At 43.5% G+C, this 15,758-nt stretch overlaps 3 protein-coding genes across 3 annotated transcripts; 2 read left to right on the top strand and 1 right to left on the bottom strand.

Moving 5' to 3' along the window:
* The first annotated feature begins 514 nt into the window (after positions 1-514).
* LOC133481299 (zinc finger protein 2-like) lies at positions 515-3,564 on the top strand. The gene is made up of 2 exons (XM_061780502.1): positions 515-1,028; positions 1,556-3,564. Exons 1-2 carry the CDS (start codon positions 836-838, stop codon positions 2,914-2,916), a joined length of 1,554 nt encoding a protein of 517 aa, XP_061636486.1. The 5' UTR covers positions 515-835; the 3' UTR covers positions 2,917-3,564.
* Positions 3,565-5,532: 1,968 nt separating this feature from the next.
* Positions 5,533-10,592, top strand: LOC133481288 (zinc finger protein OZF-like). The gene is made up of 2 exons (XM_061780471.1): positions 5,533-5,815; positions 6,368-10,592. The coding sequence occupies exons 1-2, from the start codon at positions 5,614-5,616 to the stop codon at positions 7,333-7,335; spliced, it is 1,170 nt and encodes a 389-aa protein (XP_061636455.1). The 5' UTR covers positions 5,533-5,613; the 3' UTR covers positions 7,336-10,592.
* Positions 10,593-14,276: 3,684 nt separating this feature from the next.
* On the bottom strand, positions 14,277-14,943 carry LOC133480416 (chromo domain-containing protein cec-1-like). Its single transcript, XM_061778375.1, has 2 exons — positions 14,563-14,943; positions 14,277-14,492 (listed from the first exon to the last, which is right to left on the bottom strand). The coding sequence occupies exons 1-2, from the start codon at positions 14,849-14,851 to the stop codon at positions 14,482-14,484; spliced, it is 300 nt and encodes a 99-aa protein (XP_061634359.1). The 5' UTR covers positions 14,852-14,943; the 3' UTR covers positions 14,277-14,481.
* Between the last annotated feature and the right edge of the window lie 815 nt (positions 14,944-15,758).

Raw genomic sequence — 15,758 nt, 5'->3', positions numbered from 1 at the left:
CGGTCCTCAGAACTGTGAGGCTGACGCTCTAACCAGTCTCACCGTGCCGCCTCATTAAATCATTATTTCAATATTAGTTTAAAAAAATAAAATAAAATACATTTAGCAATGTTTTTCTTTTTTTGTTTTTTACAAAATCGGTTAGTTAATCCTAATTTAATTATAAAATAAATAGGACTCATTTTATCAGTAAAATAAACTCGTATTATTTATACATTTGTATTTAGTTTTATTAATTAATCTCAATTTAAAAAAAATGACTACCAAAATAATTTTACATTTTGTAACATTATTTTATTAAAAGTTTAATCATAACAAAATTATAAATGTGTCAAAATGGGGAACAATATTGGAAAAAACTCTTTCAAATTTTTTTTTTATTGAATTTTGTATTTATTTGCCGCATCTACAAATGACCTGGCCTATCTAGTCATTTGAAAATCACTTTAACTCACTTAATTGGTACATTGATAAGAATGAGAGCGATAATATTAAAAGCAAGAATAATGATATTGTATGGGCAGCACCGAATTGGAAATCATTAACATTACTGCAATACAGTAAAAAAGAAAAGGAAACAAACAAAACAAAATTAGCAAAGTTCTCATTGTGTTACTCATGTAACCAAATATCAACACAGGAATATTTTCCATGCATTTATGTCCAAAAAGACATACCGTAGATAGCTTCCAAATATGGCGGCAGATCTACGTACGCATGCGCAATGTGGCTTTTGTATGGCGACTCCTGAACGCATGCGCAGTCGTGACCACGACTTGGAAGCTAAAGTTAGCCTCACGTCGCGAAAGCCGAGCGCTAGCCTGCTTGTGTGAAAATGTGCCAACTGAGCATTCTGAGAACGTTGGTGACGCAGCGATTAAATGTGGCTGTCGAGGAGATATTTGAACTCGTTGAGAGGACGATAGTGGACTACGAGGAGGAACTTTGTCGAGCAAAAGAGGAGAACGAGCGACAACGCGAACTACTGAACGCCGTTTGCGAGTCTCGAGTTGTTTCACAATCAGAAGGTGAGTTTACACGTGTAGATACAACTAAATCACTTTGACAATAATATGAGTTTCATTTTAGTGAGCCACCGTGACGAATGTGTTCATAACTGCAACACGGCAATGTCCAGGCCTGATTATTTATGACTGAGTTAGTGTCTCGTCTGTGACCACTTGGTTTGTCCCAGTGGGCTTGCCGTACAACTTGTGATTGACCTTCCTTCTCTCCTCCCCTCCTTCCTCCCTTCGTCCCTTAAATAAGGGCATTCATGAAGTGTATATCTATTTTTCACTCATTCTGTATGTGCTGTATCGATGTGTGTTGTTTATCTATTTTTTTAATATCATTTACATATTTTTCTTCATATTACAATCTGCTGTGTGCCACTTTCTCCTGTAATGACGCAACAGTTGAATTTCCCTTCTCCGTACCAACAAAGGATTAGCGTACCTTTTTTTTCAATATTATTATTCTAATTTAGTTTTTTAAGTCTTTATTCACAAACGTCATTTTAGTTAACCATGTTTGCGTTCCTCGTGTCATGCAGACAAGCGGCTGGTGGCAGTGAAGCGTGAAGAAGAAGAAGAAGAAGAGGAGGACGAGGTTCCCACAGAGAGGCAGGAGGAGCCAGCAGAGCCCCCCGACATTAAGGAGGAGAAGGAGGACGTGTGGCGCGGTCAGGATGGAGGTCGACTTCAAGAACTGGAGGCGAATGATGTCACCACGTTCGCACTGATTGGTGTCCACGTAAAGAGTGAAGAGGATGAAGGTCCGTCTTCGCAGCTTCATCGCAGTCAAAGTGAGGAGACGTTGGGTCAACACGTCACGACGCGAGAACAGCGTGGAGGCCTGCACTCGCAACCGGGCAGCATCGCTCGAATATCGGATATGGACGACATGACGTCTCAGTCTTCTGACACGGATCGCGGCGACCGCACCAAAGAGCCTTCGAAGACTAATACGAACGCTGAAGGTGATATGAGGCGTCGCACCGACACCAAGCACTCGCACTGCTCCGAATGTGGGAAAACGTTTGTCCACAAAGGAGCTTTTACCAGACACATGCGAACGCACAGCGGCGAGAAACCTTTCAAGTGTGCCGTTTGCGCCAAAGGCTTCTCTTTGAAGGCCAACATGAAAAGACACATGGCGATACATCACGAGCTGAGCGGCGGCTCCGCCCGACACGCGACAAGCGTTCAGTTCGGCTGCTCCGTATGCGGGAAAACGTTTGGCCAGAAGGAGCATCTGATCGCGCACATGAAAGCGCACAGCGCCGAGAAACCTTTCAACTGTGCCGTTTGCGCCAAAGGCTTCTCCTGGAAGACCAACATGAAAAAACACGTGGCGAGACATCACGAGCTGAGCGGCGGCTCGACCCAGCACGCGACAAGCGTTCGGTTCGGCTGCCCCGAATGCGGGAAAACGTTTGGCCAGAAGAGCAATCTGATCACGCACATGAAAACGCACACCGGCGAGAAACCTTTCGCTTGTTCGTATTGCGACAGAAGATTCCACACGAAGCTTCACGTGAAGAGACACACGGCCATTCACACCGGCGAGAAACCGTTCTCCTGTTCGTTCTGCGGGAAAAGTTTCCGAGAGAAGTACGACATGATGAATCACACCAGACTGCACACCGGCGAGAAACCTTTCCCCTGCTCCGTTTGCGCTAAAGGTTTCTCTCGCAGGTCGTATCTCAGAATACACATGAGAAGTCATGCTGGGGAGAACGTTTTAACATGCAGCAGCTCCAGTCGACACGTGACAACAGAAGCTGATGGGGGACACTGCGGAGATCGCCGCTCACAAGACGATAACTTTGTTCCTCTGTCAGATATGGACAACATGATGTCACGCTCGTCGGACACTGATCACGCCCACAGCCACAGACATCTTATACCATAGACCCTACCTTTAGCGACTTGGCCCGTTGCTGTGATACAGCAGCTAATCCGCCATATTGGATGGGGCAGATCTGCTTGTAAACAAATGCAAGTTAATGGACATGAACTTTCAAAAAGCGACAATCTACTCACAGCCGACATACACGCTTAAATGGGTCATTTTTATATGATTTGATCATTACTGGTATTTTATAAATATATAATAATAATAATAAAACAAAATGAGCACTGCACTTTTTGTGCTATATCTGAAATGGCCAAAGATGGCGCAAAAGCCCTGTCGAAATGGGAATCAGTGTCAAGGAAGTACTGTATGCTGAAGCGATGCAACTTGACTGAGTGACTAGCTCTTTATGTCGGGGAAGAGCAAAGTTTAGCCTGGGTTGTTAGTGAAAGTTACAGTGGACATGAAAAGTCTACACACCCCTGTTGTACATGTTGTAAGATGTGACTACAAGCACTCAAACTGTAGATTTTTTTATGTCCACCATAAATGTGCACTTCATTTGCATTTTCTTTTTTTAAACAAATAATCTGTAAGCCATTTCTTTTTAAGTGTAATGTTGTATGATGAGGTTGAATATATATTAAAAGTGTTTTGGATAATTGTTTTTACGGTTTAAACTATTAATAAAGGGAACTATGAACAGTGGCGTCAATTATTTTGCAGTTTTCGCTATTCGTGTCAGCGCTCGGTCCCTATCCTCCGCCAACAGCAGGTGTTTACTGTACATACCATTGCTAAATTTAGTTTATAAAACTATCACATTGACTTGAAGATAAAAGAAATGACAAAGGTTGACTGTTTTCACACCCAAAAAAAAAAAAAAAAAAAAGGTTTTCAATATTAAAGCATTAATGTACGCAGTGCAAGAGGCTGTATATATGTATGCTTAAAGTAGCGGTTATTTGGAGCTTTGGGATCGCTGTAACATCTGTGCTAATTTCAGTTAGCCTCTGTATGGCGTTTTGCATTATATGTTTGCATCAAGCTAGCTGAATGATTGGGTTTTGGTGACCATTTTGTTGCTTAAATACACAGTGTTTAATTTTCTTTTGGTTTATGCGTCGGTGTTATGGTCAACCTCAACTGGTAGTGAAGCCATGACACTTCGGGGAGTCTGTAAGAGTCTTCTTTTCATTTCCTCAAAGTGATGTTATACTATAGTCTCCCATTTCCTGACAGCCGGAGAGTGCGAACAGGCTGTAACGAATACTTCGAAAAGTGTGTTTTAATATTTTTAGATGTGTTTAAAGCGTGTTGGAGGATTTTTTTTTTTTGGGGGGGGGGGGGGTTTGCTCTATAACGCAGCTACACCTTGTGCCCTGTAATAAACGAGGTTCACTATATTTTTTTATATTCTTGTTTGTAGAAGTAGCAAGTTGCATCGTGTTCGGTGGAAGTGGCGCGTCACGGGGGTCGCTCAAGATGACACTTGGCTGGGAAGTTTCACACCTGACGCCCACTTCTCCCATGCGGGTGGGCTGAAAGCAATTATCGCCATCTGGCAAGTTTTCGGCACGGCGGCAGGGGGTGGCCGGGGACACTTTCGCCTCTGAGATTTTCAAAAAATATACTTTGTAGTATCCAAAGCACTTAGACAGATTTTTTCCCCCCCAGCTCACTTGGAGAATAAAGTTGTATTTATCCAAGAGCAAAATGTTTTAATCTTTATAAGGACAAAGAACAGAACAAATTTTGTCGCAATAATAAGTCGTAATCATACGAGACTAAAGTTGTACGTATTTTGTCAAGATAAAGTTCTAATATTATGATACTTAAGTCAAGGTTTAACAGGAAAAAAAGTTAACCAAAACTTTATCCTTTTAATTTTATGTATTTTATTTTATTGTGGAAAATACATTTATTTCCTGAAAAAAGGGGCTAGGTTCTTAAACGAATAACGTCATTTGTTCTTGCATACCCAACATCCAAGCTAAATTTACTCTGTTACATTTACTCAAGTAATTTTTGGGGATCAATTGTTATTGGCAGAGTAGTTTTAATGCACGGCGACAAAGTAGTTTTTTTTTTACATTTACTTGGACATTTCAGTTTAGAAGAAAAGCTACTCCGTTACATAAAGCATTACAGGTATTTTTTTTTTTATTGCTTGTGTGATCCATTTTTGGTTAAAACCAGGAGGTCGAATGTCGAAAAAGTGTATGCAGAGCACCGAAGATAAAGATGTAAGTTGGCAGAACTCAAATTATTTTTATTTGGGGAAAATTAAACAGCATTGTCGCATTGCTGACAAATGTAGGCGAATCCACCAATATAATCAAAAATATATATAATTATAAAATTAATCATCTCTGCCGGGTGAGCCTATTGTGCTGATTGAGGTATGTAAACAAAGAAAGTTCGTTTAAGACCTTTTTTTTTCTGTGAGTATGAATTTTCCCTAGTTCGTGTTATTTCAAAATACAAAAAAAATTTTGTTTTGAAGTGATATTGTTGGGCAGTAATTGAATTTGTCAAGTCTGTCTATCTATCTATCGACCTATCTATCGTATACATACATACCTACCTACCTACCTACTGTGGTGACGTCATATTAAAGGGGGGGGTACGTGTGACGTATACGGGAAGTCTCCCGAATGGGACCGCCCCATTTGTGTTTAACAAGACGACTTGCAGAAGTTGAGCAGAGAGCAGAAAGTCGCAGTGTGAGTTTGTGTCAAACAAGCAAAAAACATGTGCAAGGTGAGAATGCTGAGAGCGTTGGTGAAGCAGCGGCTCAACTTGGCCGTGGAGGAGATCTTCGGACTGTTTGAGAGAACCATAGCGGAGTACGAGGTGGAACTTTGCCGAGCCCGGGAGGAGAACGAACGTCAGCGGGTGCTGCTGGGAGCCGTTGCCTCCACTTTGCGTCGTCGAGTCGGGCGACACACGGAAGGTTTGTTGGCTTTTTATTTGCTTTCATGGACGGAAAACCATTTACAAGTTGAGGAATCTTGGTGAGAATGCTTACCAAAAAAAAACAAAAAACAAAAAAAAAAACGTCAACCGCCATGACTGAGCCGCTGTCCTTCTGGCGCCAGAAGTGCGCATGCGCCAAATCTGGCCATAAAGTGCCTTTGAGTCTTCCCCCGTTTCACCTCCCAAAAAGATTTTCCAGTAAACTTCATATTTATTATGGTATGAAGTAGGTGTTATGCTGTAAGAAATGCATATTGGTGATACTCCAACACTTAAAAAAAAAAAAAAAAAAGAAAAAAAACTGCAATCAGATAATGTACATGAAATCAGAAACATTTGTGAGCTTGCTGACCTATTTGCGGCTTACATGAATATATGGTAAAAAAATAAAAAATTATATATATATATATATATATATATATATATATATTAGAATAAAGCCTCTGCTTTAATGTGGGTCATGATTGTGGTATTTGGAGAGAAAAGAAAACATTGTTTTTGAATTGTTTCCTCTCCCCGTGTCGTGCAGACATCCAGCATGTGTTGGTGGAAAGTCCAGAAGAGGTTCCCTCCATGCAGCAGGAGAGCGGCCCCAGAGCAAACCAGGAGAAACCAGCGCAGCTCTCCAGTGTTAAAGAGGAAGAGGAGGACGTGTGGAGCGGTCAAAATGGGCAGGCTGACGTCACCACGTCCACGCTGACTGGCGAAGATGACCAAGCGCAGTCCTCGCAGCTTCATGACGAGAACGAAGCGGCGGCAGGCAGCGGCTCCTCGACTCGACGCACGTCGAGCGCCCCGTTGAGCTGCCCCGAGTGCGGCAAAACGTTCGGCCAGAAGGGCAATCTGATCATACACGTGCGGACGCACACCGGAGAGAAACCTTTCGCCTGTTCCTATTGCGACCGGAGATTCTACACAAAGCATCACGTGAAGAGACACACCACCATTCACACTGGCGAGAAGCCCTTTTCCTGTTCGTTCTGCGGGAAACGATTCCGGGATAAGTTCGAGGTGATAAAGCACACGAGAACGCACACCGGCGAGAAACCCTTCACCTGCCCGGTTTGCGCCAAAGGCTTCTCTCGGCGATCGTCTCTCCGCTTACACGTTCAACAACACTGCGTGACGGCAGGAACTGGCGGAGGGCAGAATTTGGACGCCGGACGGGCGCCCTCTTCTGAGACCGATCGCAATGACAACAGTGACCGGGATGGTAAAAACGAAAAGATGTATCTCATTGACAACAAGCAACGGAATTGCCCTGTATGCGGGAAAACGTTTGGCCAGAGGTGTAGCTTGATAAGACACATGAGAATACACACGGGGGAGAAACCCTTCTCCTGCGCCGTTTGCGCCAAAAGCTTCCGGGACAAGTTTGAAATGCTGAAGCACATGAGGACGCACACCGGCGAGAAGCCGTTCGCTTGCGGCGTGTGTCAGAAAAGATTTAATTTTAAGGTGCAGGTGAAGAGACACAAGTGTACCGTTAGCCAATGACGAAGCAGGAGGCGGGGGAAACAGCGGAGGAACTGCGACTTACTCACAAGCTCTGACGGTTTGTTTGGAGTTGTTCCTATTTTGCGAACCTGCAGGCTATTGACCTTTTCACACTGACGTCACACGTACCTGCAAGGTGGCAAAAAACTGTATCTGATGGATTAATTATTTTTCAAGTCAATTGAAGTCAAACAACGAAACGTTTCAGTTCAGGTTAATGCTAGTCAATTGCTTTTCTGCCACACGCAAGTAGCCTCTGCCTGCTCTTGGGTCCAGTCTCCATCCAATTCGCGATACTTTCTTTATTACTGCAAGTGTTTATCTCATTGCGTGCACCACACTGCCCTTCAGAGTTCAAGACATGCACAGCAGTTACTTTATGTAAGCCATCAGTTCATGATAAATGGGTCGGTTTTTCTCATACCAACAGTTGCTGATTAGTGTTCTCTGTTTGAGTAATATCACTTGATCAAACCTTTTCTAACATTCCATAATACAAAATTATGTATGATTGCTGGGATAGGCTCCAGCACGCCCGCGACCCTAGTGAGGAGACGCGGCTCAGAAAATGGATGGATTGATGGATGTTGCTGAAATTGGATCGGAAATGAAAATGTTGGCTCGGGATATCCCTAGTTTTAAGTGTTAGTGACACACATTGGGCAAAAGGGTTAGGGTAGGGGGTTGACAAAAAACATTGGGAAACGGGAAGAGGGTTGTGACAGAGGGATGTGCCATGACCTCAGAGTTGAAGTCCCAAACTGTAACCCCCAAATGAACCCTGTAAACTTGTGTACAAGTGAAAGGGAATAGAAACAAAATGCCTGCTCATCACCCCTCAACACCTTCAAAGTCAAAAGTTCAATTCAATGGAAAAAAAAAAAAAAAATATCGGACTCAAGCAAGCCTTACACAAAACGCAAACGAGTTGCTCAGTTGAAAGGGAAAAAAAAAGTCTTGTCTGGTGCAAAATGAATAGTGTCAAGTGCTGTGGGACACCGGAGCACAGGTGTCCATCATTAGTGAAACATGGTGATCCCAAAACTTACCTGATGCAGGAATCCGTCCCATCAGTGAACTGTTAAGTGATGATGAGCTGCTGGACTTAAGAGCTGTAAATGTCTCATAAATCCCCTTTCAGAGCTGGCTACCAGTTAGTTTCAGTCTGTGTGACCCAAAAGTGAAAGAAGCAATGTCAGATGAGGTACTCGTCCCAGTACGAGTTTGTAAGGACTTAATGCAGAGGCCCATAATAGGGTTTAATGCCACTGTGGAGGTGTTGGTAAACAGAGAGAATCAGGTTCAGCTGAGTTAAGAGTATTGGAATGCTCAGAAATTCACTAAGACTTGGGTCAGGAAAGGCAAAAGCATTGCTTAACCTCATTCAGGGGAATACTAACCAAAATATTACTTACCCTCTTAGAACAGGATGCACATCTTTTGTAGTTCCAGGAGGACAAATGAAGTGTCAACACAGATCTGAACGGAAAACACAAATCCTCTTTGAACCTGAGAAAACACTTGCATTGGATCGAAGGACTCAAAATTACCTGTCAGCTGATAACTGTTTGCTGCTCCTCCGTAAAGTGAACATTTACAGTGGGGCAAAAAGGTATTTAGCCAGCCACCAATTGTCTAACTACCTAATTTTCATCAGAGGCATACCTCACCTATAAGAGACAAAATGAGACTTTAAAAAAAAAAAAAATCCTGAAAAACACGTCTGATTTTAAAGAATTTATTAGCAAATTATGGTGGAAAATAATTACAATAATTTCTCGTGTATAATGCGCATTTCCCCCCCCCCAAAAATGTCAAAAGTCAATAGTGCACTTTATACATATGTATAGGGACAAATGGAAAAAACTTTCACATTTTATAAATGTATGCCGCCATCTAGTGGTTATGAAAAAGTTGTATACGTTCATTCCAAAATGCCACCGTCACCTAGAGGTTCTGAGAAAGGGGTACACTTTCATTCTAATATGCCACCACCACCTAGTGGTTATAAAAAAGGTGTAGCCTACACTTTCATTCCAATATGGCAGGGGTACGTATGACTGCCTATATGTACAGTTGTGCTCATAAATTCACATACCCTGGAAGAATATGTAAAATATATATATATTTTTTAATACGACTGATGAGGCGGCACGGTGGGGACTGGTTAGCACATCTGCCTCACAGTTCTGAGGACCGGTGTTCAAATCCCGGCCCCGCCTGTGTGGAGTTTGCATGTTCTCACCGTGCCTGCGTGGGTTTTCTCTGGGTACTCCGGTTTCCTCCCACATCCCCAAAACATGCATGGTAGGTTAATTAAAGATTCTAAATTGCCCTTAGGTGTGAATGGTTGTTTGTTTCTATGTGCCCTGCAATTGGCTGGCGACCAGTTCAGGGTGTACCCCGCCTCTCGCCCGGGTAGATAGCTGGGATAGGCTCCAGCATGCCCGCAACCCGAGTGAGGATAAGCGGAACCGAAGATGAATGAATGAATGATGACTGAACAAAAAACATAATTAATTTCTTTATGGTTATGTTTTGTTTAATGATAATGCTTTTCTGAAATGATTAACCGTTTAATTTGAACCCCATTAAAATAAAATTAAATGTGTTTCGCTTGGTCCTTCATGTTTTCTTTAAAGAATTTTACCCAGCTTAAAAATTCTGCCTGGGTAATCAAACATGAACATGTAATCAAACGGCCCCTTCTCCACCCATGAAGAATCTTATCCTACAATTCCATTACAACATGCTGGCAATTTTTTGACTTGAGTTCGTTGTCACATTTCTGTGGGGCCAATTATATATTACTCGTGCACTCACTGTAGTTGTCTCGCCACGGTGCACTATTTACATATCTGTTGTTGACCAATACTGGCCACTCATGCCAGAGTAGCATCTGCTCCATTTGCACACTGATTGAGAAGTATCTGCAACATTTGCACAATCAACATTGTCCCACTGCATACGTGCTAGAAGACTCTGCATCTTTTGCACAATTGTCCCCCCAAAAAAATTATATATATATATATATATATATATATATATATATACCGGCATTACCCGACAACTAGCAACCCTTTACTGCTCAGTGATTGTATTTTTTATTTTTTTTTGTTAATGTCTTTATGTCTCCAAAGTGTTCTCTGTCAATTGACTGTCTGTTGTCGTACTAGAGCGGCTCCAACTACCGGAGACAAATTACTTGTGTGTTTTTGTTGTACGTACTTGGCAAATAAAGATGATTCTGATTCTGATTCTGATCTCCAAATCTGACTGGTATGTGGAGGGCCATGACTGCAAATCAGATACAAACAACATTCTTCTCCAGAATAAGTCAGACCCCTATGCTAGATCAGGCTTTTTTTCATCCCTGTAATTACAAGGGACAGAAAGTTTGTCAAAGACATATTGCACAAAGAGAGTAGAACTACAAGCTTGGTGAGGATGAAATGTGAACCTATCAAACCATTGTCTCCAGTTATCTCTGCGAGACTATCTCTAGTCAATACCAGGTCACTGGGTAATCAATCAATGTTGATTAATGACATCATTACAACCTATGATCTAGACTTTTTGTTACTAATTGGAACATGGTTCTCAGAAAGTAGCTGTAATACCATTTTAAATGAGGCAACACCAGCAAATTTTAATTGCATGAACACGTGCCAAATAGGAAAAAAATGCAGTGGTATTACTGCTATTTTAAGTCATTTTTTCAGTGTAACGAAATTATACTGGGTGATTTTAGCTATTTTGAATATCTCTGTTTTATAGTAAAAGGTGATCCAAAGGTTATTGTTTTAATAATTTCTCATCCTCCAAGATACAATGGAAAATTTATGGAGGATTTTTTAAAAATGCTGTCAGTTATTTGTACTGACTACAACTATTTTGTCAAAACGGGAGTCTTTCACATTTATGTTGACAATAACATGGAAAACCTTTCAAAAGAACTGCTATACTGGCGATATTTGACCTCTCTCAACATATAAACAGTCCAACCCACACTGAAGGTCACATCTTAGACCTGGTAATCTCTATGGATGTTGAAATTCTATCAGTTGACATTTAGGATATGGCTATTGATGACCATTTTTGTGTGTTCTTTGAATTACAGATTCTCCCATATGTTCAGACAACCTCTGTCTATTAAGAAAATGTACATTAATGAGAGTACCACCACTAAGTTTATGGAGACCTTAGCTATGTCACAAACTGTGAATGCTGAGACAGTTGATGAATTTTTGAATAACTTCACCAGGAAAATCTCAAATGTCATGAATGCTGTCGCACCTATTAAAACTAAGAAAATCTTGAGGTGACCTAGAACACCGTGGAGGAGCACAATGATGGTAAAGACCTCTAAATCAAAGTGTAGGAAAGCAGATTGTAAGTGGAGAAAAACAAAACTCAAAATTGACTATGACCTCTATAGACAAAGTCTGTGTAATTTTAACCAAGAGTTGGTCAGGGCCAGACAGCAACACTTTTCTGAAATCATCAGTAAGAACCTCAACAATGAACCTCTATTTGCTGTGGTTGACAAGCTCACAAACTCCCCGAATCAGATAACTCCAGAATGCCTAACAGCAGATAAATGCAATGAATTTGGCAATTTTTGTGAAAAAAATACAATCCATCAGGTTAAATATCAGCACAAATCAGCAATATGATAACATGATGCAACATCTTAAGCCACTCAGGAAAAACCATGTCAGAATTTGATAGTTGCCCAAAAAACTGTCGAGCAAACGCTTCAGCACCTGAAACCATCAATGAGCTGTTTCGACTCAATTCCATCTCATTTTTTCAAAACCATTGCAGAGTCGGTGCAAGTTGATTTGCAGCAAATAATCAATTGCTCACTTTTGTCAGACCTGTTTCCTAAAGCTGTAGTAGCTGCCATTAAGCATCTTCGAAAAAACAGAACACTGGATGCTTCCATGGTAGCAAGCTATAGACCCATCTCAAATCTTCCTTTCATAGCCAAGATTGTCAAAGTTATTTTTAATCAACTCAGCTATTTTAACTTCAATGTACTTTTTGACAAATCAGGTTTCGGAATTCATCACAGTACAGAATCAGCTTTTATCAAAGTGCTAAATGATATAAAGTTGAATATTGACTCGGGAAAGGTGTCAATTGTGGTCTTGTTGGATCTCAGTGCGGTTTTTGATACGGTAGATCATAATACAGTATATTACTGAACAGGTTGGAAACATGGGTAGGACTAAATGGAACGGTCCTTAAATGGCTCAGATCCTACTGGAGGAAAGGAGTTATTTCGTAACAACTGGAAGTATCTCATTGAATGGTAATGACCTATGGAGTCCCTCAAGGATCAGTTCTTGGACCCCTCCTGTTCAGTCTGTATTTGCTACCCTTGGGTCAAGTTCTTCAGAACCTTGATGTTGACTATCATAGCTATGCAGATGACACACAGTCATCGGGCTCATCAAAGACGGTGACGAGTCTGCGTATCGGCAGGAAGTGGAGCGGCTGGAGCTGTGGTGCGGCCGACACAACCTGGAGCTGAACACGCTCAAGACTGTAGAGACGATCGTGGACTTCAGGAGGCATCCTTCGCCACAGCTGCCCCTCACGTTGTCCAGCTGTGTGTCAACCGTTCCTGGGAATTACAGTCTCTCAGGACCTGAAGTAAAAATAAAAATAATATGGTAGCACAAGAATGCACTGCCTCCTATAACTGGCTTGTGGCTGTGTTTAGAAGTAACAGATCACATTCAAACTGTGAGGGAAGAATAAAACAGGAGATCGACAGGCGGATCGATGCAGCGTCTACAGTGAGGCGGACTTTGTAGTGGTGAAGAAGGAGCTAAGCCGAAAAGGCGAAGCTCTCAATTTACCGGTCGATCTAGGTTCCTACCCTCACCTATGGTCACGAGCTGTGGGTCGTGACCGAAAGAACAAGATCGCGGATACAAGTGGCTGAAATTAGTTTCCTCCTCTGCAGGGTGTCTGGGCTCTCCTTTAGAGATAGGGTGAGAAGCTCGGTCATCCGGGAGGGGCTCAGAGTAGAGCCGCTGCTCCTCCGCATTGAGATGAGCCAGATGAGGTGGCTCGGGCATCTGATTAGTGTGCCGCCTGGACGCCTCTCTGGTGAGTTGTTCCGGGTATGGCCCACCGGGAGGAGACCCCGGGGACGACCCAGGACAGGCTGGAGAGACTATGTCTCCCGGCTGGCCAGAGAACGCCTCGGTGTCCCCTCGGAAGAGCTGGAGGAAGTGGCTGGGGAGAGGAAACTCTGGGCATCCCTGCTAAAGCTACTGCCCCCGCGACCAGACCTCGGATAAGCGGAAGAAAATGGATGGATGGGTCCCAGGGTGACAACAGTTGACAACCACTGGTCTAGTGTCCTCCACTGGACTGGTCTTGCAATACCGAAAGCATTTTGTTAAACCAACTGGTCTTGTAATACCAAAAGTATTATTTTTATCACTGTCAAGTGATGAAATTTTTTTTCATTCATCGCACAATTTTCCGTAATTAATGGAATGGTTGTTTGTTTATATGTGCCCTGCGATTGGCTGGCGAGCAGTTCAGGGCGTACCCCGCCTCTCGCCCGAAGTTAGCTGGGATAGCTCTTTTGGTAGAAACCAGGGTCTTCTAGTGTCCCCCAGAATTGGACTGGTGTTGCGATATTGAAAGGATGTTTTTAAATGATTTTCTTTTTTTTTAAATCAGTGGTAATAACGGTGAAATATACAGATTTGAGCTTGTGTTTTATTCTGAAATTCAACACCAGATTTGAATGGGACCTCTTTTTACAGTAATATTTTGTCACCGACGGCAATGCCGTAAGGGCAGATCCCAAAAAAGAGACTATCGGTCAGAGGTCCGAAGATTTTTAATTTAATGACAGAGCATGTGATGGCAAGACATACGAAGCTAAAGGAACTCACAACCAGAAAGAATAAAAAAACAGATAACGCAGATAACGGAGACACGACAAAAGGTCGTGGTATAATCGTAGAGAACCTACATTTGGACAGCGGTCAGCAAACACGGGGCAAAAAACGAGTGAATATTCCGACGCCCACACACTGTCACGGTGCCCCCGAAAAAAGGCTGATGATTACAATGCATGAGAGGTGCGTCACCGATGTCAACGCCCACCTTCGCTCAGCCAGACACTGCAACACAAAGAAAAACAATTGGAAACACAGGGCCATGACATTATCCCCCCCCCTCAAAGGACGCCACCTGGCGGACCACCCGGCTTCTGCGGGTGGAAAGAGTGGACGGCCCGGAGCAGGGACGGATCTAAGATCCAAGAGCGGGGAACCCAGGAACGCTCCTCAGGGCCGTAACCCTCCCAGTCGACCAAATACTGCACACCTCTGCCCCTTCTGGAATCCAATATTTCACCCACCGTGTACACTGGCTCGCCATCAACCACCCGCGGAGGATGAGGAGGCACCGCTGGAGGACACAGAGGGCTGGAGGAAACCGGTTTGAGCAAGAAGACATGGAATACAGGGTGAACTTTCATGGCGGGAGGGAGCCGAAGTTTAACTGCCACCGGGTTAACAACAGAGTCAATTTCGAAAGGACCAATATACCGAGGACCCAGTTTTTTTAGAACCCCCGGCCAAATGCAAATTTCGTGTGGACAACCAGCCAGCTAAGATCCGATGATGATCAGCTAACTGCCGGTTGCGAGCCTCAGTACGGGACAAGGCCGCCTTTGCATCCCGCCACACCCAATGAGCCCTTCGGAGATGGACCTGTACAGACAGAAACCGGACGAACGACTGGAGGAAGCCCCCAGCGCTTTGCAGAACAACCTCCAGACCCGAGAGATGAACTGCGGCCCCCTAGCAGACACCAGATCAGCAGGAATACCTTGAAATTGGAAGACATGGTCGACAAGGAGATCAGCAGTCTCAAAGGAGGACGGCAGCTTCGGCAGAGCAACGAAATGGGCCATCTTGGAGAATCTGTCAACAACACTCAGGATGACCGAGTTCCCTCCGGACAGCGGAAGGCCCGTCCAAGTACAAGGCGACGTGGGACCAGGGGTGGGAAGGAACGGGCAGTGGACGAAGAAGACCAGCTGGAGGACGATGGGAAACACACTGAGCATGCCGAAACATATTCCTTAACATCCCTGCGTAGTCCTTGCCACCAGAACCGTAGGGAAATGAGGAAAAATGTCAGACTGACCCCAGGATGGCAAGCGACTCTAGAAGTGTGTCCCCCACCTCAACACCTCTGGACGTAAAACGACCAGAACAAACAACTTGCCATCAGGAACACCTCCCGGAGCCTGGACGTCCCTCCCTGCCTCCACCACCTTCTTCTCAATCTCCCACTGAAGCGCTCCCACCACCCGGGTCCCAGGTAGAATGGTCTCCACAACAGGCTGAACAGCAGATGGGCCATCCAGCCTAGACAAG

This window comes from Phyllopteryx taeniolatus, chromosome 7 (assembly GCF_024500385.1).
Source record: "Phyllopteryx taeniolatus isolate TA_2022b chromosome 7, UOR_Ptae_1.2, whole genome shotgun sequence".
NCBI lineage: Eukaryota > Metazoa > Chordata > Actinopteri > Syngnathiformes > Syngnathidae > Phyllopteryx > Phyllopteryx taeniolatus.
Note: the sequence above shows the minus strand (reverse complement) of the source record. Positions and strands in the feature narration are given on the sequence as shown.

Excerpts from the sequence above, each read along its gene's own strand:
- LOC133481299 (XM_061780502.1), top strand. The coding sequence starts at position 836 with ATGTGCCAACTGAGCATTCTGAGAACGTTGGTGACGCAGCGATTAAAT. Across the intron at positions 1,029-1,555 it reads AGTTGTTTCACAATCAGAAG|ACAAGCGGCTGGTGGCAGTG; the intron begins GTGAGTTTACAC and ends CGTGTCATGCAG.
- LOC133480416 (XM_061778375.1), bottom strand. The coding sequence starts at position 14,851 with ATGAAAGTTCACCCTGTATTCCATGTCTTCTTGCTCAAACCGGTTTCC.
- LOC133481288 (XM_061780471.1), top strand. The coding sequence starts at position 5,614 with ATGTGCAAGGTGAGAATGCTGAGAGCGTTGGTGAAGCAGCGGCTCAAC. Across the intron at positions 5,816-6,367 it reads AGTCGGGCGACACACGGAAG|ACATCCAGCATGTGTTGGTG; the intron begins GTTTGTTGGCTT and ends CGTGTCGTGCAG.